A 27,838-nucleotide genomic window follows, 5' to 3' on the forward strand; every position below is an offset into this window, starting at 1 on the left:
AGCATTTTGTGTGTGTTGCTCAGATTTAAGATTATCTTTATTTGTCACATCTACCTCGAACATACGCGACTCCCTTGTCCATTTGTGTCCCCCCCCCATCTCTCCACACCGATCTCCCTCCTGGCACTTATCCTTGTAAGCGGAACAAGTGCTACACATGCCCTTACACTTCCTCCCTCACTACCATTCAGGGCCCCAGACAGTCCTCCCAAGTGAGGCGACACTTCACCTGTGAGTCAGCTGGGGTGATATACTGCGTCCGGTGCTCCCGATGTGGCCTTCTATATATTGGCGAGACCCGACGCAGACTGGGAGATCGTTTCACTGAATGCCTATTCTCTGTCCACCAGAGAAAGCAGGATCTCCCAGTGGCCACACATTTTAATTCCACGTCCCATTTCCATTCTGACATGTCTATCCACGGCCACCCCTACTGTAAAGATGAAGCCACACTCAGGTTGGAGGAACAACACCTTATATTCCGTCTGGGTAGCCTCCAACCTGATGGCATGAACATTGACTTCTCAAACTTCCGCTAATGCCCCCACCTCCCCCTCATACCCCATCCATTATTTATTTATATACACACATTCTTTCTCTCTCTCTCCTTTTTCTCCCTCTGTCCCTCTCACTATACCCCTTGACCATCCTCTGGGCTTCCTCCCTCCCCCTTTTCTTTTTCTTTCTCCCTAGGCCTCCTGTCCCATGATCCTCTCATATCCCTTTTGCCAATCACCTGTCCAGCTCTTGGCTCCATCCCTCCCCCTCCTGTCTTCTCTTATCATTTCGAATCTCCCCCTCCCCCTCCCACTTTCAAATCTCTTACTAGCTCTTCTTTCAGTTAGTCCTGACGAAGGATCTCGGCCGAAACGTCGACTTTACCTCTTCCTAGAGATGCTGCCTGGCCTGCTGCATTCACCAGCAACTTTTATGTGTGTTGCTTGAAATTCCAGCATCTGCAGATTTCCTCGTGTTTGCGAATTGAATCCATGCTGACCATCAACATTAGTTCCATTTACCAGAATTTGGTCTGAGTACTTCTCTGCCTTGTGACCTGTGTTTCTCCAGATACTTTGCGCCCCTTATCTAAGAAAGGATGTGCTGACATTGCAGAGGGTTCAAAGGAGTTTCATAAAAATGATTTCAGGATTGAAAGGCTTGTCATATGCGGAGCATTTGATGGCTCTGGGCCTGTATTCACTAGGATTCAGAAGAATGAGAAGGGATCTCATTGAAACCTATCGAATGTTGAAACACTTCAATAAAGTGGATGTGGAGAGGATGTTTCCTACTGTAGGGCTGTCTAGGACCAGAGGACACAGCCTCAGATTAGAGGGATGTCCATTTAGAATGGAAATAGTCATAGTCATACTTTATTGATCCCGAGGGAAATTGGGTTTCATTACAGTTGCACCAACCAAGAATAGAGTATAAATATAGCAATATAAAACCATACATAATTAAATAATTATATGTAACTTATGCCAGGAAATAAGTCCAGGACCAGCCTATTGGCTCAGGGTGGGAGGAGGAATTTTTTTAGCCAGAGAGTGGTGAATCTGTGTGGGTACAGGAAGCTGTGGAGGCCAAGTCATTGCTGGACTTCTTTACTCAGAGAGTGGTAGCTGTCTGGAATGAGTTTCCAGCAGAAGTGGTTGAGGCAGGTTCGATGTTGTCATTTAAAGTTAAATTGGATAGATATATGGACAGGAAAGGAATGGAGGGTTATGGGCTGAGTGCAGGTCGGTGGGACTAGGTGAGAGTTCGGCATGGACTAGAAGGGCCGAGATGGCCTGCTTCCGTGCTGTAATTGTTATATGGTTATATTTGTAAGGGAAGTGACTCAATTAGGAATTGAACTCAGGTCGTTGGATTGAAAATCCAGCACTCTACTACTGAGGATTGTGAGTGAACACAATTGCAGACAAGAGTTGATGTGCAGATTTTGTTATAGTTTTATGGTCTTAAGTGTTGGGAGATTCTATGCCTTCACAACCCTGTCAGGGATTGTGTTCCAGATCTGAACAAGTCTATGTGTGAGCAGCATACACAAAATGCTGGAGCGACTCGGCCCAGCACACACAAAATGCTGTAGGAACTCAGCAGGCCAGGCAGCAGCGATGGAAAAAAGTACAGTCGACGATTCTAGCCTTGTCATTTTATTTTGCTTGTTTTTGTTACATAAGTTATGCGTAATTTACACCCATTTAAGTTTGTGTTAACTTATGTTTTAATGTACTGTTCTGTTGCTGCTGTTAGAAAGTAATCTTCATAACATTTGTACTCTGGACATGTATGGAGAGATGGAGAGAGGGAGGGATGTGTGTATTTGATGTATCAGTAGTATTTAAGTAACTATGTATGTATATTGTTTGTTTAAGCATTCTTGTGAATTTAAATAATTGATTACTGGTTATATGTACAGATACTTGAATTGCATACAATATCACTCTACCATATGATACGTGCAAGCCTCGCTTAAAGGAAACTCAAAGTTAGACTCACATTTTGGACTGTGTCTTCTTTTGAATTAATTTAATGTTTTGAAGTTACGAAACATAACAGGATAGAGGGAGAGGGAGAAAGAAAAAGACAGAGAGACAGAGGGAGGGAGGAAGACAGAACAGAAGAAAGGAAGGAGAAACACTAGAGACACTGGAAGATAAAAGTAAGTGGATGAGCAAGAAAAATAATGGAAATGAGGAGTGTGGAGAAGGCAGAGCAGTGGAGGGAACATCCACTCTAAGGTAGTGAGGAATAATGTTTGAGTGATTCAGCCTCTGGTTAGATGTGGTAAATTTGGAGATGGATCCTCGGTCAGAAGTCTTGTTTCCATGGCTGTAGGGTATCATCTTCTAGAGTCATCACAAACCAATACCGTTGAAACGTAGAACTAGGACAGTAGGGGGAGGAGTAAGCCTACTGCTGGGATCATGAAGACATGTCAGGTTGCTGGGCTAAATTCTACATGGTCACCTCTCTGGGTCTGAACATTACTGATCATCGTCCTGTAAAGAGAAAAAGCACACCATGAGATTCAAGTCAGCAGGTATAATCACAGCATAACTCCACTGGAATATAGAGGTAATCTGCTGCATTCTCCACTCTTCTCCCCTTTCATCGGCCAGAAGGTGCAAGAGCTCAAAAGCATGAACCACCAGGCTCAAGGACAGCTTTTTTCCCCACTGTCATGTCTCTTGGACAGACCTCTTATATGATGGAGATAGATTCTTCATCTCACATCTACCTCATTACACCTTGCATCTTATTGTCTGCCTACACTGCACTTTCTCTGCAACTGTAACACTTTATTCTGAAATTTCTTATTTACTTTCCCTTGTACTACCCCAATGTACTGATATTTGGAATAATTTGTACAGACATGCTGTCTGTAAAACTATTTTTTTCACCATACCTTGGTACAGGTGCCAATAACACTGGACAACAAATTTTTTCAAAAGTTTGGCTTCCTCAGAATTAGTTTTTGTTTATGATAAACTGCTTTAACCTGAAATCAGATATAAGTTCAGCTGACTTGTATCACATAGGAATTTGGAGAAACAAGCAATTGTTCAACTAATCTAAAAATGTTTTGTTGATGATTTTCATTTGTACTCGGTGTCTGAGGCTTCTGACTTAAGTGTCCAACAATAATCAGTCAGCATTGATGGATACCATTTGCCCTGATACTGCTTCTCCATGACTGTAATGTCCAGGTGAAACTTTTCACCATGCTCATCACAGACAGCACCAAGTTTGCAGGGAAGAAGTCTAAATGGGAATGCAGAAAATGAATCTTTAGTGACATGTTGCACTTCATGGTTTTGTATACTTGAAGCATGTTGTCAACCAACTGCACGTAGTTTGGTGCTCTGTAGTTGCCAAGAAAATTTTCAACAACATCTTTGAATACCTTCCATATGATTTTCTCCAGTTTCACTGGAAGTCCTTTGAATTGCCTGTCATTGATTACCTGTTTGATCTATGGAGCAACAAAAATGCCTTCCTTAATCTTGGCATCAGTTATTTTGGGAAACATCCGTCTCAAATATCAAACTCTTTCATGGAAATTTATAGCCTTTCTAGAATCTGTCCTCTCATGCAGCATCTCTCTGCCTAAGCATTCCCAGGCGTGTCTGGACAAGATAGAACACTTTTCAGCTCAAATTGTGGGCAACATTTTATTAACTTGAATTATGAATTGAGATAACAAATATAGGCAAGTTCATAGAAACACAACAGGCCAAAATCCACAAGAAAGACACCAAAGTAGTCAGGAAGCAAAATCTTTGTGGTTCACTGTAAAAAAAAATTCAACCACAGGATCACAGGGAGAACGTACAAACTCCACGCGCGCGCACGCACACACACACACACACACACACACACACACACACAACGGCAGATGTAGGAATTGAACCCAGTGTCTGACACTGAGCTGCCCCAGAGAACAGCCTAGATTGGACTGTTTTCTGTAAAAAGCAATCCATGACAGGAAGGTTCAGTCTTTCAAGTTAGATCTGGGGCTGACAGATTTTTATTGACTAGATCCATACATGAAGAGAAACAGGACCTTCGACTCACCATATTTGTGCTAACCCATCTATAGTCATCCCATATTCCATCACTTAGCCTTCTATGCCTTGTGTTTGTCTAGAAACTTCTTAAATGTTGTGACAGTCTTGCCCTTGACCTCAAGAGGGGTTAGCAGTGGAAAAAGTGATGAGCTTCATGTTCATGAGTGTCAACACCTCAGACGGTCTATCCTGGGCCCAAATCACAGATGCAACCACAAGGCATGTCAGCATCTCTACTTTCTTTGAATTTTAAGATATTCATCATGTCACCAAAGACTCTGACAAAAGCCCGCCTCCCTGTCAAGCCTCTCCCTCCAATTCTCCTGGCTAACCTCATCTCTGGGACAGTAGCGAGGGGACAACACAGTGTGGGATGCCAAAAGTGGCCCTAGAGCCTTGTCTATACCTGCTGTCTTGACCCTCCTGTCCAGAGGACACCAATCCCAAAGAAGGCACGCCAGCATCTCTACTTTGATAAAATTTTAAAGAGGTTTTGAATTGAAGACTCGGACAAATGTTTATAGGTGTACAGTGGAAAGCATTCCAATTGGTTCTATCACAGCCTGGTACAGGAACTCCAGTGCACAGGATCGCAAGGGGCTACAGAGAGCGGTGGGACTCAGACAGTTCCACCCTGAGTAAAGCTCTTGCCACCATCAAGGACCTCTCTAAGTGGTGATGTCTCAGGAAGGAGACGTCCCTCATCAGGGATCTCTCTATCCGGACCATACCCTCTTCCCAGTGCCACCATCAGGGAGGAGCAACAGGAGTCTGAAGACCCATGCCTGAAGGTTCAAGAGCAGCATCTCCTCCACCACCATCAGATCCCTGAGTCCACCTGCAAAACCCTAATTCTACCCCAGACTAGATTTCCCTCAACTTGCACTGATGTCGTTAATCTTATTTTTTTTATTTTGTGATGTCAATTCATGTAAGTTATGACAGCCATGTCTATAACGTACTCCGCTGCTGTTGTGAAAAGCTGACTTTCATGGCATTTCTAGTGTGCCCGTGACAATAAACTCAAACTTGTTCTCAGTAGCTTGTGCTAGACCCGAACCTACACTCAGTGGCCACTTTCTTAGGTAAACTTATACTAATGCAAGTATCTGATCAGCCGATCATGTGGCAGCAACTCAGTGCGTAAAAGCATGCAGTCATGGTCAAGAGGTTCGGTTGCTGTTCAGACCAAACATCAGAATGGGGAAGAAACGTCATCAAAGTGACTTTGACTGTGGAATGATTGTTGGTGCCAGACGGGGTGGTTTGAGTATCTCAAAAACTGCTGATTTCCTGGGATTTCCACACACAACAGTCCCTAGAGTCTACAGAGAGTGGTGCGAGATACAAAAAAAACCATCCAGTGAGTGACAGTTCTGTGGGTGAAAGCGCCTTGTAATGAGAGAGATCAGTAGAGAATGGCCTGACAGGTTCAAACTGACAGGAGGGTGTCCGTAATTATTATTCTATCATGGAATTATCAAGTATGCCCACAAGAAAATGAATCTTAGGGTTGTATATGGTGGCATAATGTCCTTTGACAATAAATTTACTTTGAACTTTGAATAACCTTAACCCTACCTCAGAATGGAGCATTGCAGATCACCCTTTCCACCACCATGGACTTGTCCCCTATTGAGCCTTCCTTTTTCCAATAAGGTCTTGTTTTTGAACACTTTCTTTGTCTCTCACTTTTCTATTCTGTAAGATTTATGCTCTGTGTATCTCCTGTATTGGCATTCCCGTGATGCTGCTGCAAATAAGATTTCCACTGTATCTGCATTTTTGTGTACTTAGTGTCATAGAGCTCTACAGCACAAAAAACAGACTTCTCAGCACGTCGAGTCTGTGTCAAACTATTAGCCCCATCAGTCTGTACCTGCACACACAAAATAATCTGCAGCTGCTGTAAAAGATCAAAGCAACACTTTCAGTACGCTGGATGAACTCAGCAGGTTGGGCAGCATCAGTCAGAAACGATGAGTTGACATTTCGGGCCGGAACCCTTCGTCAGGACTGAAGAATGAAAGAGGGGGAAGGATTTGCAGAATGCTTGTAGCTTCAGTTGAAAGACCAGTAATTTGAAAGACAAAGGGGTGGGGGAGGGGAAGCATTGACGTCATAGCCCTGAAAACAATGGGTAGTAGAAGAAGGAGGCGGAACCATGAGGGAGCTGGGGGAGGGGGCAGAGTGAAATAGGGATAGGGGAAGGGAGGGGGAGGGAATTACCGGAAGTTGGAGAATTCTATGTTCATACCAAGGGGCTGGAGACTACCTAGACAGTATATGAGGTGTTGCTCCTTCAACCTGAGTTTAGCCTCATCATGGCAGTAGAGGAGGCCATGTATGGACATATCCGAATGGGAATGGGAAGCAGAGTTGAAGTGGGTGGCTACCGGGAGATCCTGTCTGTTGTGGCGGACAGAATGGAGGTGCTCGACGAAGCGGCCCCCCAATCTGCGTCGGGTTTCACCGATGTAGAGGAGGCCACACCGGGAGCACCGGATGCAATAGATGATCCCAACAGACTCACAAGTGAAGTGTTGCCTCACCTGGAAGGACTGTTTGGGACCCTGAATGATGGCAAGAGAGGAGGTGTAGGGACAGGTGTAGCACTTACGCTTACAGGGATAAGTGCCGGGTGGGAGATCAGTGGGGATGGACATGTGGATAAGTGAGTCATGGAGGGACCGATCCCTACGGAAAGTGGAGAGGGGTGGAGAGGGAAAGATGTGCTTAGTGGTGGGGTCCTGTTGAAGGTGGCGGAAGTTGCGGAGGATAATGTGCTGGATCCGGAGGCTGGTGGGGTGGTAGGTGAGGACAAGGGGAACTCTGTCCCTGTTGTGGTGGCGGGAGGATGGGGTGAGGGCCAAAGTGCGGGAAATGGAGGAGATGTGGGTGAGGGCATCATTGATGATGGTAGAAGGGAAACCACGATCCTTAAAGAAAGACGACATTTGAGATGTCCTGGAACGGAAAGCCTCATCCTCGGAGAAGATGTGGCGGAGACGGAGGAACTGGGAATAGGGAATGACATTTTTGCATGTGGCGGTGTGGGAAGAGGTTTAGTTGAGGTAGTTATGAGAGTCAGTGGGCTTGTAGAAGATGTCAGTGGACAGTCTGTCTCCAGAGATGGAGACCGAGACATCGAGAAAGGGGAGAGAAGTGTCCGAGATAGAGTAAGTGAATTTGAGGGTTGGGTGGAAGTTTGAAGTAAAGTCGATGAAATTGATGAGCTCAGCATGGGTGCAGGAAGCAGCACCAATGTAGTCGTCAATGTACCAAAGGAAAAGTTGGGGAGCAGTACCAGAATAGGTTTGGAGCACAGACGGTTCCACATAACCAACAAAGAGGCAGGCGTAGCTGGGTCCCATGCGAGTTTCCATAACTACACCTTTAGTCTGAAGAAAGTGGGAAGAGCCAAAAGAGAAGTTATTAAATGTGAAAGATATCAATAAGATTGAAGGAGTACAGAGAAAATTTACCAAGGATGTTGCTGGGACTTGAGGACCTGATTTACAGGGAAAGGTTAAAAAGGTGAGGACTTTATTCCTTGGAGTGTAGGAGAAAGTGAAGAGTTTTGATAGAGATATACCAAAGTATGAAGGGTATAGATAGGGTAGGTGCAAATAGGCTTTTTCTACTGAGGCTGTTTGGGATTAGAACAAGAGGTCATAGGTTAAGGGTGAAAGGTGAAATTCTTAAGGTGAGGTAGTCCCATCCTCCCGCAACCACAACAGGGACAGTGTTCCCCTTGTCCTCACCTAGCACCCCACCATCCTCCGGATCCAGCACATTATCCTCCGCAACTTCCGCCACCTTCAACAGGACCCCACCACTAAGCACACCTTTCCCTCTGCACCCCTCTCCACTTTCCGTAGGGATCGGTCCCTCAGCGACTCTCTTATCCACACGTCCATCCCCACTGATCTCCCACCCGGCACTTATCCCTGTAAGCGTAAGTGCTACACCTGTCCCTACACCTCATCACTTGCAACCATTCAGGGCCCCAAACGGTCCTTCCAGGTGAGACAACACTTCACTTGTGAGTCTATTGGGGTCATCTATTGCATCCAGTGCTCCCGGTGCGGCCTCCTCTACATCGGTGAAACCCAACGCAGAGTGGGGGACCGCTTCGTCGAGCACCTCCATTCTGTCCGCCACAACAGACAGGATCTCCCGGTAGCCACCCACTTCAACTCTGCTTCCCATTCCCATTCAGATATGTCCATACATGGCCTCCTCTACTGCCATGATGAGGCTAAACTCAGGTTGGAGGAGCAACACCTCATATACCATCTAGGTAGTCTCCAGCCCCTTGGTATGAACATAGAATTCTCCAACTTCCGGTAATTCCCTCCCCCTCCCTTCCTCTTTCCCTATTTCACTCTACCCCTCCCCCAGCTCCCTCATGGTTCTGCCTCCTTCTTCTACCACTCATTGTTTTCAGGGTTATGACGTCAATGCTCCCCCTCCCCCACCCCTTTGTCTTTCAAATTACTGGTCTATCAACTGATGCTACAAGCATTCTTCAAATCCTTCCCCATCTTTCATTCTTCCGTCCTGACGAAGGGTTCCGGCCCGAAACGTCGACTCATCGTTTCTCTCTGATGCTGCCCAACCTGCTGAGTTCATCCAGTGTACTGAAAGTCTGTACCTGCACATCCCCAAACCCCTCCTATCCATGTACTTATCCAAACATTTCTTAAATGTTGAAATCAAACCCATATCCACCTTCCAAACTCACATTATCTCCTGAGTGGATGAGTTCCCCCTTAGGTTCACCTTAAGGATTCTGCTTTTCACCCTTAACCTATGACCTCTTGTTCTAATCCCAAACAGCCTCGGTAGAAAAAGCCTATTTGCACCTACCTTATCTATACCCTTCATACTTTGGTATATCTCTATCAAAACTCCCCACTTTCTCCTACACTCCAAGGAATAAAGTCCTAACCTTTTTAACCTTTCCTTGTAAATCAGGTCCTCAAGTCCCAGCAACATCCTTGATAAATTTTCTCTGTACTCCTTCAATCTTATTGATATCTTTCCTGTTGGTAGGTGACCAGAACTGCACACAATACTCCAAATTTGACCTCACCAATGTCTTATACGACTTCAGCATAACATCCCAATTCTTGTACTCAATACTTTGATTTATGAAGCCCAACTATCCTAGACCTCTCTTTATGAACCCACCTAACTGTGATGGAATTATGGATCTGTATTCTCAGATCCCTCTCCTCTGTTCTAACCCACTCAATGGCCTACCATTCACAGTGAAAGGGTGCACGTGATGATAATTTCAACTTACGTATTTCCTCTTTTTCTTCCTGCAGTCTCCACAGAACACCCCAATGGCTGCGTTAATGATCTGAAAGCCGCATAACACCAGCTCGATCACACTGGCCGCAAGTAAAATGGAGAAGAGGACCACGTTCCACATCACAATGTTATCGGGCTTAGTACAGATTTTCCACAGAGTCTGGTTCGTCAGATAGTTAGTCCTGTCGGGAAAATAATTGCTTTTCACGTTAACACGCACAAGATGCTGGAGTAACTCAGTGGGTCAAGCGAGAGTTGACGTTACGGGCTGAGACCCTTCATTGGGACTGGGAAGGAGGGGAGTAGAAGCCATAATAAGAAGGTGGGGAGGAGGTACAAGGTGAGGAGGGAAGGTGAGTGGGTGGGTGGGGGGCGGAGAGCAATGAAATGAGAAGCTGGGAGGTAAAAGGTGGAAGAGGAAGAAGGACTCTGATAGGAGGGAACAGTGGTGCATGGCAAAAAGGGAAGGAGGATGAGTACCGGGGGCGGGGGGGTGATAGACAGGTGAGGAGAAGAGGTAAGAGGGGAGCCAGAATGGGGAAAGGAAAGGGAGAGACGGTGGGGGTGAGGGAGAAGTAATTCCCAGAAGTTAGAGAAATTGATGTTCATCCCGTCAGGTTGGAGGCTACCCAAACAGAATATGAGGTGTTGCTTCTCCAGCCTGAGAGTGGCCTCATTGTGGCAATAGAGGAGGCCATGGAATGACGTTTCTGAATGGGAATGAGGAGCGGAATTAAAATGGCTGTCCACCGGGAAATCCTCCCTGTTGCTGACGGAGCAAGCGTGCTCGACAAAGTGGTCACCCAGCCTATGTCTGGTCTCACTGACGTAGAGGAGGCCAAACGTGTGTGTCAGTCTGCATTTCCAGCATCTGCAGAATCTCTTTTCCCTATGCTTTTCACTTTTTTTTTGCCACAGCATTGAGAGAAAATTGTACCCCTTATCCACCTTCCTTTTCTCACCCCCCCTCTCCCTCTATCCCTGCAACACCAGTCCCAGGGTATAGGCCACATTCCATGCTCGACCCACCAACTCTGTGTATGCTACCCCATCTGTGATGTACAGAAGTGGTAAATGGTGATTCAGAAACATAATCTGTAGATGTTAGAAATCCAAAGCAACACACAAACACACACACACACACACACACACACACACACACACACACACACAAAACGCTGGAGGAACTCAGCAGGCCAGGCAGCATCCATGGAAAAGAGTTAACAGTCGGTGTTTCAAGCTGAAACCCTTCATCAGGACTGCAAAGGAAGAGGTCAGAGTAAGAAGATGGGGGGAGGAGAGTGAAACCCCCTTTTACCGGGCATCTCTAAAGATGCGGTTCGTTAGACCCTCACTAACAGCCACCAGACTCAGCGGTGAGAAACCCACCTTCCCCAGGCTCCATACGTCTAGGGTTGGTATGACTTGAGTCCCTCCAAACCCAGGACGTTGGGCTGTCTCTCCTACCTGAACCCCGATCTGTGTGAATTACTGCCCCCATGCAATCACCCCTCATCAAGAAAGAACACACTGTACACTGCATACAGTTATAAAGGAAGTATATTTACAAATTTCAACAGCTAGTAGGAAAAGAAAAGGAAAAAATAAAAAGGGCCCATTATAATTAACCCCAGTCCAAATTTGCACACAAGGTGGAGCTCTTCTCAAAGTTGTCTTTAACTCGTGTGCTGCACCCATAATCTGCCTGAAAGTCCATAGCACCTTCCAAATGTTGCTCGAAATCCATCTCGAACATATGGGCACCCCCATGGGAGTACTGGTTCTTCCTCCTTGAAGCCATTCACCTGCACAAAGCACCTTGTGAAACAAGGGATGGCATCCTCAGCCATCTTTCCTCCTGTCTTCTCCTAGCTCCCACCAAAAAGACTGCGAACCACACCAGTGTCTGTCACAAAAACCTCTCCGTCCAGAATTCTCTAGCGTCGTCTCCCAATTCCACCATCCTGATTGGATGACATTACATTCCTAAGCATGAACATCACAACCCCTTATCTTTAGCTGAAACCCAAACATGAGGAAAGCAGAACAGATTGCTCTTAGGGAACTGCTAAAATGAAATACCCACTGCATAGCAGTAAAAATCTTAGCCAGGGCATTACAAGAGGAAGAAGTATAAAGTGGTAGGTGATAAGTGAAACCAGGAGAGGAGGAGGGATGAAATCAAGAGCTGGGAAGTTGATTGGTGAAAGGGATGAAGGGCTGAAGAAGGTAGAATCTGATAGGAGATGAGAGAAGACCATGGAAGGAAAGGGAAGGAGGAGGAGCAACAGAGAGAGGTGATGGGCAGACAAGGAGATAAGATGAGAGACGGAGAAAGGAATGGGGAATGGTGAAGTGGGGGGGGGGGGGAATGACCAAAAGTTTGGGAAGTCAATGTTCATGCCATCAGGTTGGAGGCTACCCGGACGGAATACAAGGTGTTGCTCCTCTAACCTGAGTGTGGCCTCTTTGCAGCAGTAGAGGTGGCCATGGACTGACATGCCGTGCTGCTTGGTACTGATCAGACATCAGCAGATGGTTCTGATTCCACCACTCCTTACAAATCACCTGGTTCTGACTCCTAAATGTCCTTAAAATTCACCAGCAAAACCAAAGAGTTGGTTTTTACTTCAGCAAAACCAAAGAGTTGATTAACTACCGGAGGACATCACCAAAGGTCCATGAACCGGTTCTCATTATGTGGATCAGAGGTGGAAAGGGTTATTAACTTTAAATTCCTTAGCATTCTCATATCAGAGGATCTGTCCTGAGACTAGATTTTCAGTACCATCGCGAAGAAGACACAACCGTGCCGCTACATTTTATTAGAAGTTAGCACAGATTTGGCATGTCATCCAAAACATTGACAAACCTCCAGATGTACAGCGGAGCGTATCCTGACTGGTTGCATCACAGCCTGCTGTAGAAACACCAACGCCCAGGAAGGGAAAAGTCTACAGAAGGTGGTGGATGCAGCCCGGCCCATCACAGGCAAAGCCTTCCCAACTATTGAGCACGTTGACAAGGAACACTGCTACAAGAAAGCAGCATCCATCATCAAGGACCCCTGCCAAACAGGCCATGATCTCTTCTCACTGAGCCTCCAAGGAGGTACTGGAGCCTTAGACTGAGGAACACTTACTCTCCTACAACCATCAGGCTCCTGAACCAGCGTGGATAACTTCACTCACCTCAACTTGGAGCTGATTCCACACTCACTTTCAAGGACCCAAAAATTCATATTCTCTGTATTATTTTTAAGATTGGTTTTGTGCACAGCTCACCATATTTTGCACATTAGTCCCTGTATTGTATTTGTTTATTTTCTTGCAAAGCGATCTCCCTCTCTTTTGTGTTGTAAATTTTTTGGCTTACTACTTGGTTGTCATTTGCACAATTTTTTTTTGCGTGTTGAGGAAGGGGTGGGTTGATGATTGATGATTGACGGTTTGGCTCCATGGTTCTTCTTTGTTTCGTGACTGCCCGTAGGGAAGACGTATCTCGTACTTTGGTAATAAATGTACTTAGAAGCTGATCTGCTGGTCTGGAAGCAGGCATGACAAGTTATCAGAGTTTAACTACTTGGGTAGAGGGAAGATGCTGGATCAGTGGATAGGTGCCTTGGTCTGAGTTTTCGAGGACGAAGAGCAATAGAATTCCCCATTGGTATTGGAGATCAGGTCTGCCACGGCCCAATAGATGTTCGATTTTTGCTGAAGTGTTACAGAGGGAAATGGGAGGGATGGGATAGGTCAGAGTACCAGGTTTGTGCTCATCACCTCCTTTCTCGCCATCAAGGTAAATGGAGATGTACGTACCCATTCGGAAGGTTCTGGAAGGGGTAATCCCAACCTCTGGACTCGACAAGACACAGCGGGCCATTCCGCAGCGCTGTTGCAGACACAACCAGGCAGTAGAAGGAGCCCAGCACCCCAAACGCGGAAGAGAACACAGATCGCAGCATCTGTAGGGAACAAGAGCAGTCTCAGTGCCACTGGCCCGGGGTCCCTGCACATACGTTGCTCTACAGTTCTCTGTTCCGTGTCCTAGTTCAGCAAGAAGGCACGAACAGTAGGATAACACAAAACACTGGAGCAACTCAGCAGGCCAGACAGCACCTATGGAGCAGAATAAACAGTCGACATTTCGGGTCAAGACCCTTCATCAGGATACCATTTTGGTCAAAGAACTTTTGGCCTGAAATATTGACTATTGAATTCCCTCCATAGATGCTGCCTGGCCCGCTGTGTTCCTCCAGAATCTTGCGTTTGCTGCTCAAACTTTCCAGCATCTGCAGAATCTCTTTAGACTCTGAAGAACAGCAGTGTTGGGGATCATTCTGGTGGTATCATATTGTGGATCGCTTAATCATGGATTAACTAAGTGGGAACCAGGATTCAGAAAATATGCACCTGTACAAAATTTGACCTGCGGTGTGGAGATATCAGTCTACCAAAGGAGGTGTAAGGTGTTCCTTCCCTCCACTATCCTGCAGGTCACAGTTGAACAAGATGTAGCACCTGCTTAGCCCCCCCACCCGACCGATCAGGGTCACATGAAGCCGTGGGAGGAGGTGGTGGATGGTTGTACGAGCAGCCGGTGCACATCACAAGTCCTGGTTATGTGACCACTGACGCCAGGCAGACAGTCTCTGAAGAGTATTGATAATGGCTGGGGTCACCCGTAAAGACACTGCCCAGAAGGAGACAATGGCAAACTACTTGTGTAGATCAATTTGCAGATAGTGGGGAGGAGGGTGGGGCAAAGGGTGAGCCAGTCGGGGTGGGGCCATGGGAAAGTGAGGGGGGTGGGGCCATGGGAGAGCACAGGGTGGGGCCATGGGAGAGCGCAGGGGGTGGGGCCGTGGGAGAAAGTGGGGAGGGAGGACGAGGGGGGAGGGAGAGCAGGTGGGCGAAGAAAGAGTGAGGGCTGCATCATAGTCTGGTATGGAAACACCAATGCTCTTGAACAGAAAAGCCTGGAGAAAGTTATGGATACGGCCCAATAGATCACAGGCAAAGCCTCCCCACCATTGGCCATGAAACACAGTTGCAGGAGAGCAGCATCCATCATCAGGGACCCCCACCATCCAGGATATTCTCTCTTCTTGCTTCTCCACTCAGGATGAAGGTACAGGAGCATCAGGTCCCGCACCACCAGGTTTAGGAACAGTTACTACCTCGCAAACATGAGGCTCATGAACCAAAAGGGATAACTACATACAGCTTCATTCACTCCATGAATGAACTGTTCCCACAATCAAGGCACTCAGTTTCAAGGACTATCCATCTCATATTCTCAATATTTATTTATTATTATTATTTCTTTCTTTTTCTACTTTCATGGTTTGTTGTCTTCAGCATTCTGGTTGAACGCCCTAGCTGAGCAGTCTTCATTGATTCTGTTAAGGTTATCATTTTATAGAGTTATTTAGTATGCCTACAAGAAAGTGAATCTCAGGGTTGTATATGGTGACATATGTACTTTGATGATAAATTTTCTTAGAACTTTGAGACCCTTCATCAATACTTCTGAAACGTTGACTCTTTATTCCTTTCCACAGATGCTACCTATTCTGCTGAGTTTCTCCAACACTTTGTGTGTGTTACTCTGGGATTTCTAGCATCTGCGGAATCTCTTGTGTTTATGATTCTCTCTCTTCTGGAGGTTTGCTGAGCAAAGCGACTTCTCTGTTTCCCAATGGCTCGGTTTGGCGAGTGACAACAGGCAGCGCTGTGGAATCTGACAGAGCAGAAGGGGAGATACCAAGATCACTGCCAGATGTAAAGCAGCAAAGAAACGAGAGCAATATCATTGATGGGCTGGGAACAAGGAGCGATATCTCCGAATGGTGACTCAACAACAGTAAATGATTGTGCAAGTAAAGGTCAAACATTGGTAAATTATCCACAGCACAATCGATAACATTAACGTTGCCCAAAACAGGCAGCAGTGTGAGAAGGTGGAAGTTAGGCGAGGAAGGCTGGTCTACTCCTGGGTGTGTTGGGATGGCTGGCATTTAACTGTTCATGATCACTCCAGGCTCATTCCTTTGGCTAATATGAAGCCCAACATCTACAGGCTTGAGTCCAAGTCTGCTGAATGCCGGAGGCCTGTGCAGGGGTTAAAGGACCATGTAGGTGCATGGGTGGGAGGAAGGAACTCACTTACCAACTGCCCATTATGCCACCGGCATCTAGAGCAGCAATGAAGGTCCTCCATCTTCGATGATGTTCAGGTCTTCCTTCGTCATGTCAGAGGTTTCCTCACAGTTTTCACTACTCCCGACAGAAGACTCAGGGAATACCGTCACACTCAGATGTAGAAGGATTCGTCATTGCTGTTCCCATAACAACTATGTTTTACCAGTCAGAGTTGTTAGCCCTGAGCTGTATCCCTGAACCTGGAGGACTGGTGGACCTTTCTTGGTCTTGCCTCCACCCTTTGATCTGCTTGGCATGTGTGACGCTACACAGAGCCAAATCATAAAGCTCTGACTCCAGCCAACATAGCTCTGAGTTATTGAGGCACGCAAGCCTCCAAACCCGATAACAAGGTTTTGGAACTCTTGGAGGGCAAGGACGAATAGGGTCTGTTTTGTTGCTTGCTGTGCTCTGAGTTGTTCAGCTGAGCATTGTAGGCCTGCTATTCTGGCACCAGAATATATGGTGACAATTATGCGGTGCACCAAGCACACGCTCAGGTACGCTGGTTGATGAAGCAAACAGTGCAGTTTACGGTACGTTTCTATGTACAGGTGATAAATAAAACTAGAATCTTGATAACACAAACAATATTGCTGGGTGAACTCATCTTAAGAGGAAGAAAGAACTGATGTTTTGGAATGGGTCTCAGCCCGAAATCTTGGCTCTTTATTCCTCTCCATAGAGGCTGCTTGACCTGCTGAATTCCTCCAGCTTTTTACGTATGTTGCTCCAGACAATCATCATCCTTTCCCTAATGAAACACCTCACCTTTTCACAGGTCCTTTTACCTATGACGTGCCTCCAAAAGGATCACAAACTTGTCCTTGTTTAGAGGATTGTCTGCCTCAATGACCCGGAGAGCTAGGTTGGCTGGAGTCAGAACTTTATGCTTTGGCTCTTGGTGGGGTCACCCAAGCCAAACAGGTCAAAGGGTAGAGGCCAAACGAAAAGTGGCCCACCAGTCCTCCAGGTTCGGGGGTTCATCTCAGGGCTAACAACCCTGACTGGTCAAAAAAATTGTTACAGAAACAACAATGAAGAATCCTTCTACATCTGAGTCTCCACCCGGGACCTGAATGACTGGCAGTAGTGAAAACCATCTTGGCATGACGAAGGAAGCCTTGAACACAGCCAAGACCGGTGCCTTTTCAATATTGAATCCTGGTCTTCCTCACATGCCTGCTGCAGTTTCCCAGCAAGCCACTCACCCCTGCTGGGGCCTACACACTCAGGGTCAGGGGGATAGTTTGCTGCTGATTCTCGAGTCAGAGAAACTCAAAATAAAAATGTTGCTGTAGATTGTAACATCGAAACAGCGAGCTTTTAGTCTCCCCTCTCGTCGTGGGGTGGGGGGGGGGGGTCACCTCTCTCTGCATTGTTAGAGAGAGAGCCTGTGGGATGTTGAAGTGCTGGGTTTGGACTGTAGGCTTTGATGGACTCCGGATCATGGTCTCTTTGGAGGCCTTGCTACAGTGAGTGGTGACGGGCTATGCTACCTGGGGAAAGGGAGGGGGGAGTGTTGATGCTTTGCTGTTGATTGTGCAAGGGAGGAGGAGGGGGTTTTGGGGTTCTAATTTTTTTTGTCATTCATTCTTTGCGGTTTTCTTCTGTTTCAAGGATGTCTGCAGAGAGTAAGAATTTCAGGTTGTCTATTGTATACATTCTCCAATATTAAATGGAACCATGGAATTAAGCTAATCCATTCTGCTGCACATGGTCCATGTCCCTCCATTCTCCACACAGTCATGTTCCTGTCTAAAAGCCTTTCAGACATCTCTATCATACTTGCTACCACCACCCCTGGCAGTGCATTCCAGACACCCACCACTCTCTGCATATGTCCCATACATTCCCCTTTGAAATCCACACCACCACCATCACCTTAAATACGTGCCCTCTAGTATGATATTTTGACCCTGGGAAAAGATTATTTATTTATTTACTAATTCATTTATTGAGATTTATTTATTATGTGCTGTGTCATATGACATGGGTGATCATGGTCTTTCCATGACCTTGATTGTTCTTGCCAAATTTTTCTATAGAAGTGGTTTGTCATTGCCTTCTTCTGCGCAGTGTCTTTACAAGACAGGTGACCCCAGCCTTTATCAGTACTCTTCAGAGGTTGTCTGCCTGGTATCAGTGGTCACATAGCCAAGGTTTGTGATATGGACCAGCTGCTCGTACGACCATCCACCACCTGCTCCCATGGCTTCACGTGACCCTGATCGGTTTGCGGGGGGCGGGGGGGGGGAACAGCTAAGCAGGTTATACCCTTTGCCCAAAGGTAACCTGCAGTCTAGCGGAGGGAAGGAGATGTCCTACACTTCCTTTGGTAGAGACGTCTCTTCACCCCACTATCCAATTGATTGAGATACAGAAATGAATAGTCCCTTCTGGCTGTTTAAGCCATGCCCACAGCAGTCCACCAATTTTACCCGCCTAATCATGGGACAATTCACAATGATCAATTAACTTATCAACCAGTATGCCTTTGGACTATGGGAGGAAACCAGAGTACCTGAAGGAAACTCAAGCAGTTTACAGCAAGAACATAGAAACTCCTTAGAGGCAGTGGTGGGAATTGAACCCATATCACCTGTACGGTAAAGCGTTGTGCTAACCACAATGCCACCATACCACCTCTTGCTGTCTGCCCTATCTATGCAGCTCATAACTTCATAAACTTCTATCAGGTCTCCCCTCAGACTCTGACGCTCCAGAGTAAAATTACTCAAATTTCTCCAATCTCTCCTCATAACTCATCCCTTCTAATCCAGGCAGCATCCTGGTGAACCTCTTCAACATCCTTCCCAAAGCCTCCATATCCTTCCTGTAATGGCGTGACCAGGACTAACATGCAATACTCCAGATGCAGCCTAACCTGAGTTTTATAAAGCTTTGACTTTCCAATTATTGAAATAGATGTCTCAACCCTTACCCCCACATCACCCACTGCCAATCCATCTCAACTTCCCACCTCCCACTCATCATCAGCCTCACTCTCCCCCCAACACTCACATCCCCAGCTGTCCCCCCCAGCAACTCAACCACCCCTCAACACTTTGAACTTCTTCAGATAAATGTTACGTCCAAAACCATTGGCTGAGTAGACATCAGGATCCATGAGTCAATGTGCAACCCGTCAGGAATCTTACCCGACATCTGTTGCCACAGCAACCGGCTCCACAGCAACCTTTCCCTCCAGCACGAATGGCAGCACAGCCAGGGCACAGGATCTGTGGACAGAGACATCACCAATGATGAACCAAGAAAGAACATAGAACATTACAGCCTACAGCCTACAACGTTGTGCCAAACGTTTAACCTACTTTAAGATCGATCTAATCCTTCCCTCCTACATTAACCTCCATTTCCCCATCTTTAAAAAAATTTAATTCCCCTAGTGCAGAGGTTCCCAACCTTTCTTATGCCATGAACCAATACCATTGAGTAAGTGGTCCATAGACCCCAGGTTGGGAACACCTGCGTCTACCATCACCCTGGCGTGGCATTCCACACACTCACTACTCTTTGTGTAAAGAACTTACCTCTGGCATTCCCCCTATACTTTCTTCCAATCACTTTAAAATAATGCCCGCTGGTATTAGCTATTTCCACCCTGAGAAAAAGTCTCTGCCTGTCCATTCAGTTTAAACCTCTTCATTTCATTGCCTCTTTGGACCCAAGATCAGGATCACACAGAGACTCAGAAGGGAACAAAATAAAATAAAACAAAACAAAACAACAAAAAACAACAAAAATTTGAACTTGCAAGGCCTCGGATAACTGGGCCAGAACTTCACTAGGCAAAGATCAGGATGACCAAGACAACAAGGGGTTAATACAGTCCTTTTAAATACACTCCAGCTGATAAAACCTCAGAATAATTACAAATTAACAAGTAACTATTCCAATAAGAGACAAAAGTCCAAGGGTAATTAATTAGACACCTGCAAAGTCCCAAAGAGAATTATCTGGAAACATCCAAGGACATTTGCAACTTAATGTAAGCCAGAGAAGACTAGAGCTCAGTTTCAATGTTTAAGAGAAGTTTGGATAGGTACATGTATGATAGGGGTATGGACGGTGATGGTTTCGGTGCAGATTGATGGAAGTAGGCAATTTAAATGGTTTTGCATTGTCCAGATGGGCTGAAGGGCCCGTTTCTGTGCTGTACTTTTGTAAGCCTCTATAAGACCTAACAATAACACTTAAAAACCCAAAGCACAACGATACAGATAATTGTGAGTAATAGTATGCAGAGAATACAAATATAGCCCAACAGCAAAAAACTCAGCACTCAGAATATTCCACCGACAACCTGAGGTTGTGACTCCTCTTATCATCTTCAACATATTGTTCTATGCTACTTTCTTTTAACAATACAGCATGGGTTCAAGCGGCCCAATTACACCCACAATATCAGTTGACCCACTACCTGTATGTCATCGGACTGTAGGAAGAAGCCCGAGCACCCGGAGGAATCCCGTGTGGTCACATGGAGAAACTCCTTACAGACAGCGGTGGGAATTGATCCCAGGTTGCTGGTACTGTAACAGCATCACGCTAACCGCCACACTACCATGCCACTCCAACTTGTACAGGGCTTTCAAGGCACCTCTCATCCTCCTTCACTGCAAAGAGAAAAACACTAACTCACTCAACCTTTCCTCATAAGGCATGTTCTCTAATCCAAGCAGCATGCTGGTAAATCTCTTCTGCACCTTCTCTAAAGCTTCCACATCCTTCCTATAATGAGGTGACCAGAACTGAACATAATATTCCAAATGTGGACTAACCAGAGTTTTATAGAACTCTAACATTACCTCACGGCCCTTGAACTCAATCCGCTGACTAAAGAAGGCCAGCACATCATACTTACTTACTGCCTGTTTTGCCATTGGTGTGTAGGGTAGCAATGAAGGTCCTCCATCTGTGGCAGTGTTCAGTGTTTCTTTCATCGTGTCAGTAGCTTCCTCTCAGTTTTCACTATCGTCTGTCATGCAAGTCCCAGCTGGAGACTCAGGAATGCTGTCGCACTCAGATGTAGAAGGATTCTTCATTGCTGTTTCCGTAACAATTTTGTTTCATCAGTCATGGTTGTTGGCCATGAGCTGAACCTCTGAAACCTGGAGCTCCAGTGGATCACTCTTGGTCTAGCCTCTACCAAAGCGTAAAGCCCCAAGTCCAGCTAACATTGCTCTCTGGGTCACTGAGGCAGCCAAGGCTCCAAACCCAATGGTTGTGGTCCTCTTAGAGAAAATATAGCATACACCTTCTTAACCACCCTATCAACTTCCGCGGCAATTTTGAGGGATCTATGGATATGGACTCCAAGATGCCCATGTTCCTCCACACAGCCAAGAATCATGTACTTAACTATGTATTTTGCCTTCAAATTCAACCTTCCCAAGCTTACTAAACACAGCAGATTGGCCTGAGAGACATGTTAGACAGCCCAACTTGGCCATCCTGATCAAGATGTCCATCCTTGCTCATCTCACATGTCTGCATTGTCCTATATCCCTCTAAGCCAGGGATTCCCAATCTCTTTTATGCCATGGACCCTTACCATTAACTGAGGGGCTCGTGGACCCCAGGTTGGGAACTTCTGCTCTCGGCCATTTCTATGAATACACCAATCCAAATGTCATTTATATATCTTCAATGTACTTACTTCCTACCACTTCCTCCAGCAGCTCATCCAAATACCACCACTCTCGAAGTGAAAATATCCCCTTTAAATCCTTCCCCTCTCATATTCAACCTATCTTCCACCTATCTCCTCACAACTTCAAACTTTATCCCACCTTCACTTGATTTCACTTTTCAATTGTCATCTCCTTCCCCTCCCCTTGTTCTGGCTTCTTCCACCTTCCCTTTCCAGTCCTGATGAAGGGTCTCGGCCCGAAACTTTGACTGTTTATTCCCTGTATAGATGCTGATTAAATAGCCACCGACAACCAAGTACATCTCCTGGCCTACATGTGTGTCTTAGCTGCTAGGCCCAGCAGAACCGTTTCTTCTGACAGGAGAAGTGGCAAAGACGGGTTACTGCTGCCTTAAAACCAGTCAGTTTGGGCAGATGGAGCTCATCAGCAACTCATCAAGGAGAAGAAAAACTCTGATCTGAAACCTCCACTACTTTGCAGCTATATCCACCCACGGGGAAGGCTTTGGGAGTAAACCCCGAGGGGAAAAATCCAGAGCTGGGGTTCCTAAGGCAGTCCTACGTTGAGTTAATACTGACTGGCAACTCCTGTGATGCTGCTGATACCAAACTGTATCAGTATCTGCCGTTCCTCTGGGTTCACCAGATGCGTGGAGAGGGGGCGCTTGGTACATGGGCAACAGCTTTCTCTCCATATCATTATGCTCTAGCTTACATATCTAGACAGCTAGGACACAACATCCATGGTCGATCCTGACCGATGGAAGCATTCAGTAGATGCTGCCTGACCTGTTGAGTTCCTCTGGAAGCTGTTATATGTTGTCCAAGAACTACAGACTGATTTCCTGGGATTAAAGAAACAGAACGGTCCAAAGAAGTGGGAATTTGGAGAAACTCCAGATGAAGGATCTCAATCCCAAAATGTCAACTCTCTACAGATGCTACAAAATCTTACAAGAAGTAATGGATACAGCCCACTCCATCACAGATAGCAGCCTCCCCACTATTGAGCACATCTATATGGAGCATTGTTGCAGGAAAGCAGCATCCATCATCAGGGACCTCCTCCACCCAGGACGTGCTCTCCTCTCACTGCTTCTATGAGGATGAAGGTACAGGATCCTCAGGACTCACACCACCAGGATCAGCAACATCCCTCAACCATCAGGCTCCTGAACCAAAGAGAATAACTGCACTCAACTTCACTTGCCCCAAAATTGAAATGTTTCCACAATCTAAGGATTCTTCATCTGATGATCTCCATATTTATTGCTTATTTATTATTATTATTTCTTTCTTTTAGTATTTGCACAGTTTCTAATCTTTTTCGCACTAGGTTGAACGCCCAAGTTAGTGTGGTTATTCATTGGTTCTATTATGGTTATTATTCGATTATGGATTTATTGAGTATGTCCACAAGACAATGAATCTCAGGGTTGTGTATGGAGACAGATATGTAATTTGTTAATAAATTTACTTCGAACTTTGACCTGCGTAATCTGTTTGATCCATGGGAAGGCAGGCTGTCTCATGAGGAAATGTTAAGAAGATTGTGTCTACACCCATTTGAGGGGAAAGGTGAACTCACTGAAATACTGAACGGTCAGCAGTGAAGATTCAATTTTATTACTCATTCTATTTTATTTTATTTAGGGATACAGTGCAGTACAGGCCTTTCCAGCCCAGCGACCCTCTTGTTTGTTTGTTACGTGCCATGTCGTATGACGTAGGTGATCATGGTCTTTGACCATGATTGTTCTTGGCAAATTTTTCTACAGAAGTGGTTTTCCATTGCCTTCTTCTGGGCAGTGTCTTTACAAGACAGGTGACCCCAACCATTATCAATACTCTTCGGAGATTGTCTGCCTGGCGTCAGTGGTCGCCTAGTACTTGTGACATGCACTAACTGCTCGTACGACCACCCACACCTGCTATCATGGCTTCACATGACCCTGATTGGGGGGCTAAGTATGTGCTACACCTTGCCCAAGGGTGACCTGGAGGCTAGCGGAGGGAAGGAGTGCCTTTACACCTCCTTTGGTGGAGACGCATCTCCACCCTGCCTCCCAATAGCAATGGACTTAACCCTATCCTAATCACAGAACAATTTAACACGGAAACATAGAAACCTACAGCACAATACAGGCCCTTCGGCCCACAAAGTTGTGCCGATCATGTCCCTACCTTTGGACTACCTAAGCCTTACCCATAGCCCTCTATTCTTCTAATCTCCATGTGGCCATCCAGGAGTCTCTTAAAAGACCCTATCGTTTCCGCCTCCACCACTGCCACCAGCAGCCCATTCCACACACTCACCACTCCCTGCGTAAAAAACGTACCCCTGACATCACTGTACCTACTTCCAAGCACCTTAAAACTATGCCCTCTCTTGCTAGCCAATTCAGCCCTGGGGAAAACCTCTGACTATCGAAAATAGTCAGATAGCCTCTGACTATCCACAAGATCAATGCATCTCATTATCTTGTACACCTCTATCAAGTTACCTCTCATCCTCCATCGCTCCAAGGAGAAAAGGCCGAGTTCAGTCAACCTATTCTCATAAGGCATGCTCCCCAATCCAGGCAACATCCTTGTAAATCTCCTCTGCACCCTTTCTATAGTTTCCACGTCCTTCCTATAGTGAGGCAACCAGAATTGAGCACAGTACTCCAAGTGGGGTCTGACCAGGGTCCTATATAGCTGCAACCTTACCTCTTGGCTCTTAAACTCAATCCCACGATTGATGAAGGCCAATGAACTGTATGCCTTCTTAACCACAGAGTGAACCTGTGCAGCGGCTTTGAGTGACCTATGGACTCAGACCTCGAGATCCCTCTGAGCCTCCACACTGCCAAAAGTCTTACCATTCTGCCATCATATTTGACCTACCAAAGTGAACCACTTCACACTTATCTGGGTTGAACTCCATCTGCCACTTCTCAGCCCAGTTTTGCATCCTATCAATGTCCTGCTCTAACCTCTGACAGCCCTCCACATTATCCACAACACACCCAACCTTTGTGTCATGAGCAATTTTACTAACCCATCCCTCCACTTCCTCATCCAGGTCATTTATAAAAATCACGAAGAGTAGGGGTCCCAGAACAGATCCCTGAGGCACACCACTGGTCACCGGCCTCCACACAGAATGTGACCTGTCTACAACCACTCTTTGCCTTCTGTGGGCAAGCCAGTTCTGGATCCACAAAGCAATGTCCCCTTGGATCCCATGCCTCCTTACTTTTTCAATAAGCCTTGCATGGGGTACCTTGTCAAATACCTTACCAAATTTACAATGATCAAGTTATATACACACAGGTACATCTTTGGAATATGGGAGGAAACTGGAGCAGCTAGAGGAAACCCACGCACTCATGGGAAGGGTCGTACAAACTCCATGCAAACAACGTCAGAATTCAACTCCGAACTTGGATACCCTGAGCTGTAATTCTTACTTACTTCCTGCCCGTTACGCCGCTGGCATTTAGGGCAGCAATGAAGGTTCTCCATCTCTGTCTGTTCATACAGACACACACTGATATAGAAGGGTTCTTCACTGCTGTTTCTGTAACAATTTTTTTCATCAGTCAGGGTTGCTAACCCTGACCTGAAACCCTGAACCTGGAGGATTGGTGGACCACTCTTTATCTGGCCTGTATCCTTTGACCTGTTTGGTATGGGTGACCTAACCAAGAGCCAAAGCACAAAGCCCTGACTCCAGTCAACATAGTTCTCCAGGTCATTGAGGCACGCAAGCCTCCAAACCCTACGACAAGTTTGTGGTCCTCTCAGAGGTAAACTGTAATAGTGTCACGCTAACCACTGCACTACCATTGCACCATGGTAATTATCATTAGCTAAACACAGGTCAGAGATAGGACATGGTGTCACTGTTGATAAGAAACAAGAAATTCCTGCTTCTATATTTCATGTTCTTATTTTTTAAATCGTAGATCAGTAGATGTAGGGGACACACATGACGCTGCTGCCCTTGGTCACCGTGCAGTTTGTTTCCCAGATATGGGCATCTCCACATTTATTGTCCATCCGTGGTTGCTGTTGGTGACGGGTGAAGTGCAAAGCATCAGAAGGCAGTTCAGATCAATAATATTGCAGGAAGTGGGGGCGGCAGAGTCACATATGGCCCAAAGAGGACAAATTCCTTTCCATATATGATAATCCAATGACATTACTAATACCAGTTTTATGTTCTGGCCCATTAGTGATAAGGTGGTTTAATGAAGGATTAAACAATCTGGGCTAATACTCTCCCTAAGCAACACACACTAAATTCCGGAGGAACTCAGTAGGTCAGGCAGCATCTATGCAAGTGAATAAACATCGACGTTTTGGGCCGAGAAAGAAAGGGGGAAGTCGCCGGAATAAAAGGGTGGGGGGAGGGGAAGGAGGCCAGCTGGGAGATGATCATCAAAGCCAGCCAGGAGGGGAACGGAAAGGACTGAAGAGGAAAGTGGAGAAAGGGAAGGAGGAGGGGTTGGGGGGAGTTGAAAGGCAGGTGAGAAGAGGTAAAAGGTCAGAGTGGGGAATAGAGGAAGGGGGGAGGAGCGGGGTGAATTATTTTTGCTGCAAGGAGAATTCGCTATGCATGCTATCAGGTTGGAGGCCACCCAGATGGAATACTGTTCCTGTATCTGTGTAAGATTTGAACTCACACTGTCACAGGTTACTATTCAAGGTCTCTGCCTTACCACCCATTGGAGATGAGGGTGGGGATCAGGCCAGTCTTGTTACTGATGTCCCACCACTTACATACACTCAGAGACAGCAGCAGATGACCATAAAGATACAGTCCGTGCCCGCTTTAATAAGCGCCTCCCGTATCTAATAAAGTGGCCACTGAGTGTATGTTCACGGTCTTCTGCTGCTGTAGCCCATCCACTTCAAGGTTCGATGTGTTACGGATTCAGAGATCCTCTTCTGCACTCCACCATTGTAACGCGAGTTTACTTGAGTTACTGTCCCCTTCCTGTCCCCTTCCTGTCAGCTTGAACCAGTCTGGCCATTCTCCTCTGACCTCTCTCATTAACAAGGCATTTTCATCTACACCTCTCCCAATAACAGTGCGTTTCCACAGAAATGCCACTCACTGGAATATTTTCTTTAGTTTTTCACACCATTCCCTGTAAACTTTGGAGTCAGTTGTACGTGAAGATCCCAGAGTGGCAGTTTCTGAGATACTCAAACCACCACGACTGGCACCAACAAACATTCTACGGTCAAAGTCGCTTAGATCACATTTCTTCCCCATTCTGATGTTTGGTCTGAACAACAACTGAACCTCTTAACCATGCTTGCATGCATTTATACATTGAGTTGCTGCCACATGATTGTCTGATCAGGTACTATATTTTCATTAGTGAGCAGGTACGTAGGTGTACCTAATAAAGTGGCTACTGAGTGCAGAGTGGTAGACTCCCACCTCCAGAGACCCAGGTTCGATTCTGGCCTCCGCCGCTCTGTGTGTGTGTGTGTGTGTGTGTAGATTGCACTCTTTCCCTGTGACCATGTGTGGATTTCCCCTGGGTATTCAGCTTTCCTCTCACATCTCCACCAGGGGTCAGTGGGTTGTTTCGCCCTAGCGTGCGGGTGAGGGGTAGAATTGGTTCAGGCGGGAGTGAGTGAAAATGGGTGGATGTTGGTCAGTGCAAACTCAGTGGGCTGAAGGGCCTATTTCTGTACCTTTCCTCTCTCTATGACTCTGCAGCAAACAGGAGCGGAGTGGGAGGGAAGGGGACGACTGGGGATTTGAAAAGAACCAAAGCAAAAGCACTTACAAAAAGTCCACCTCCGACAATTCCTCCCATCAGCCAGACCTGCAAGGTGATATGATCGACCCAATCTCTCTCACCGTTGGGGAATATGAGCAGTATATTTGCTACAATGCAGCTAAAAGCCAGCGGAAGCAGCATCAGGCCGATGCATCGTGAGCACTGCCCCGTGCACATTGTGCAGGTCAATCCACCGAATGTCCAACGTTGGTGCCTGAGAAAGTCTCCAGCAGCCTTTCACGACTGCTATGTCTCTTTGTTCTGCACTGC

The 27,838-nt window shown here is 46.2% G+C and overlaps 1 protein-coding gene across 1 annotated transcript; it reads right to left on the reverse strand.

The window, feature by feature from the left end:
* Positions 1–825: 825 nt before the first annotated feature.
* Positions 826–27,838, reverse strand: tm4sf5 (transmembrane 4 L six family member 5). Its single transcript, XM_063048750.1, has 5 exons — positions 27,575–27,838; positions 19,264–19,344; positions 13,718–13,863; positions 9,889–10,081; positions 826–3,008 (listed from the first exon to the last, which is right to left on the reverse strand). Exons 1-5 carry the CDS (start codon positions 27,743–27,745, stop codon positions 2,994–2,996), a joined length of 606 nt encoding a protein of 201 aa, XP_062904820.1. The 5' UTR covers positions 27,746–27,838; the 3' UTR covers positions 826–2,993.

Source organism: Mobula hypostoma, chromosome 5 (genome assembly GCF_963921235.1).
Source record: "Mobula hypostoma chromosome 5, sMobHyp1.1, whole genome shotgun sequence".
In the NCBI taxonomy this organism is placed as follows: domain Eukaryota; kingdom Metazoa; phylum Chordata; class Chondrichthyes; order Myliobatiformes; family Myliobatidae; genus Mobula; species Mobula hypostoma.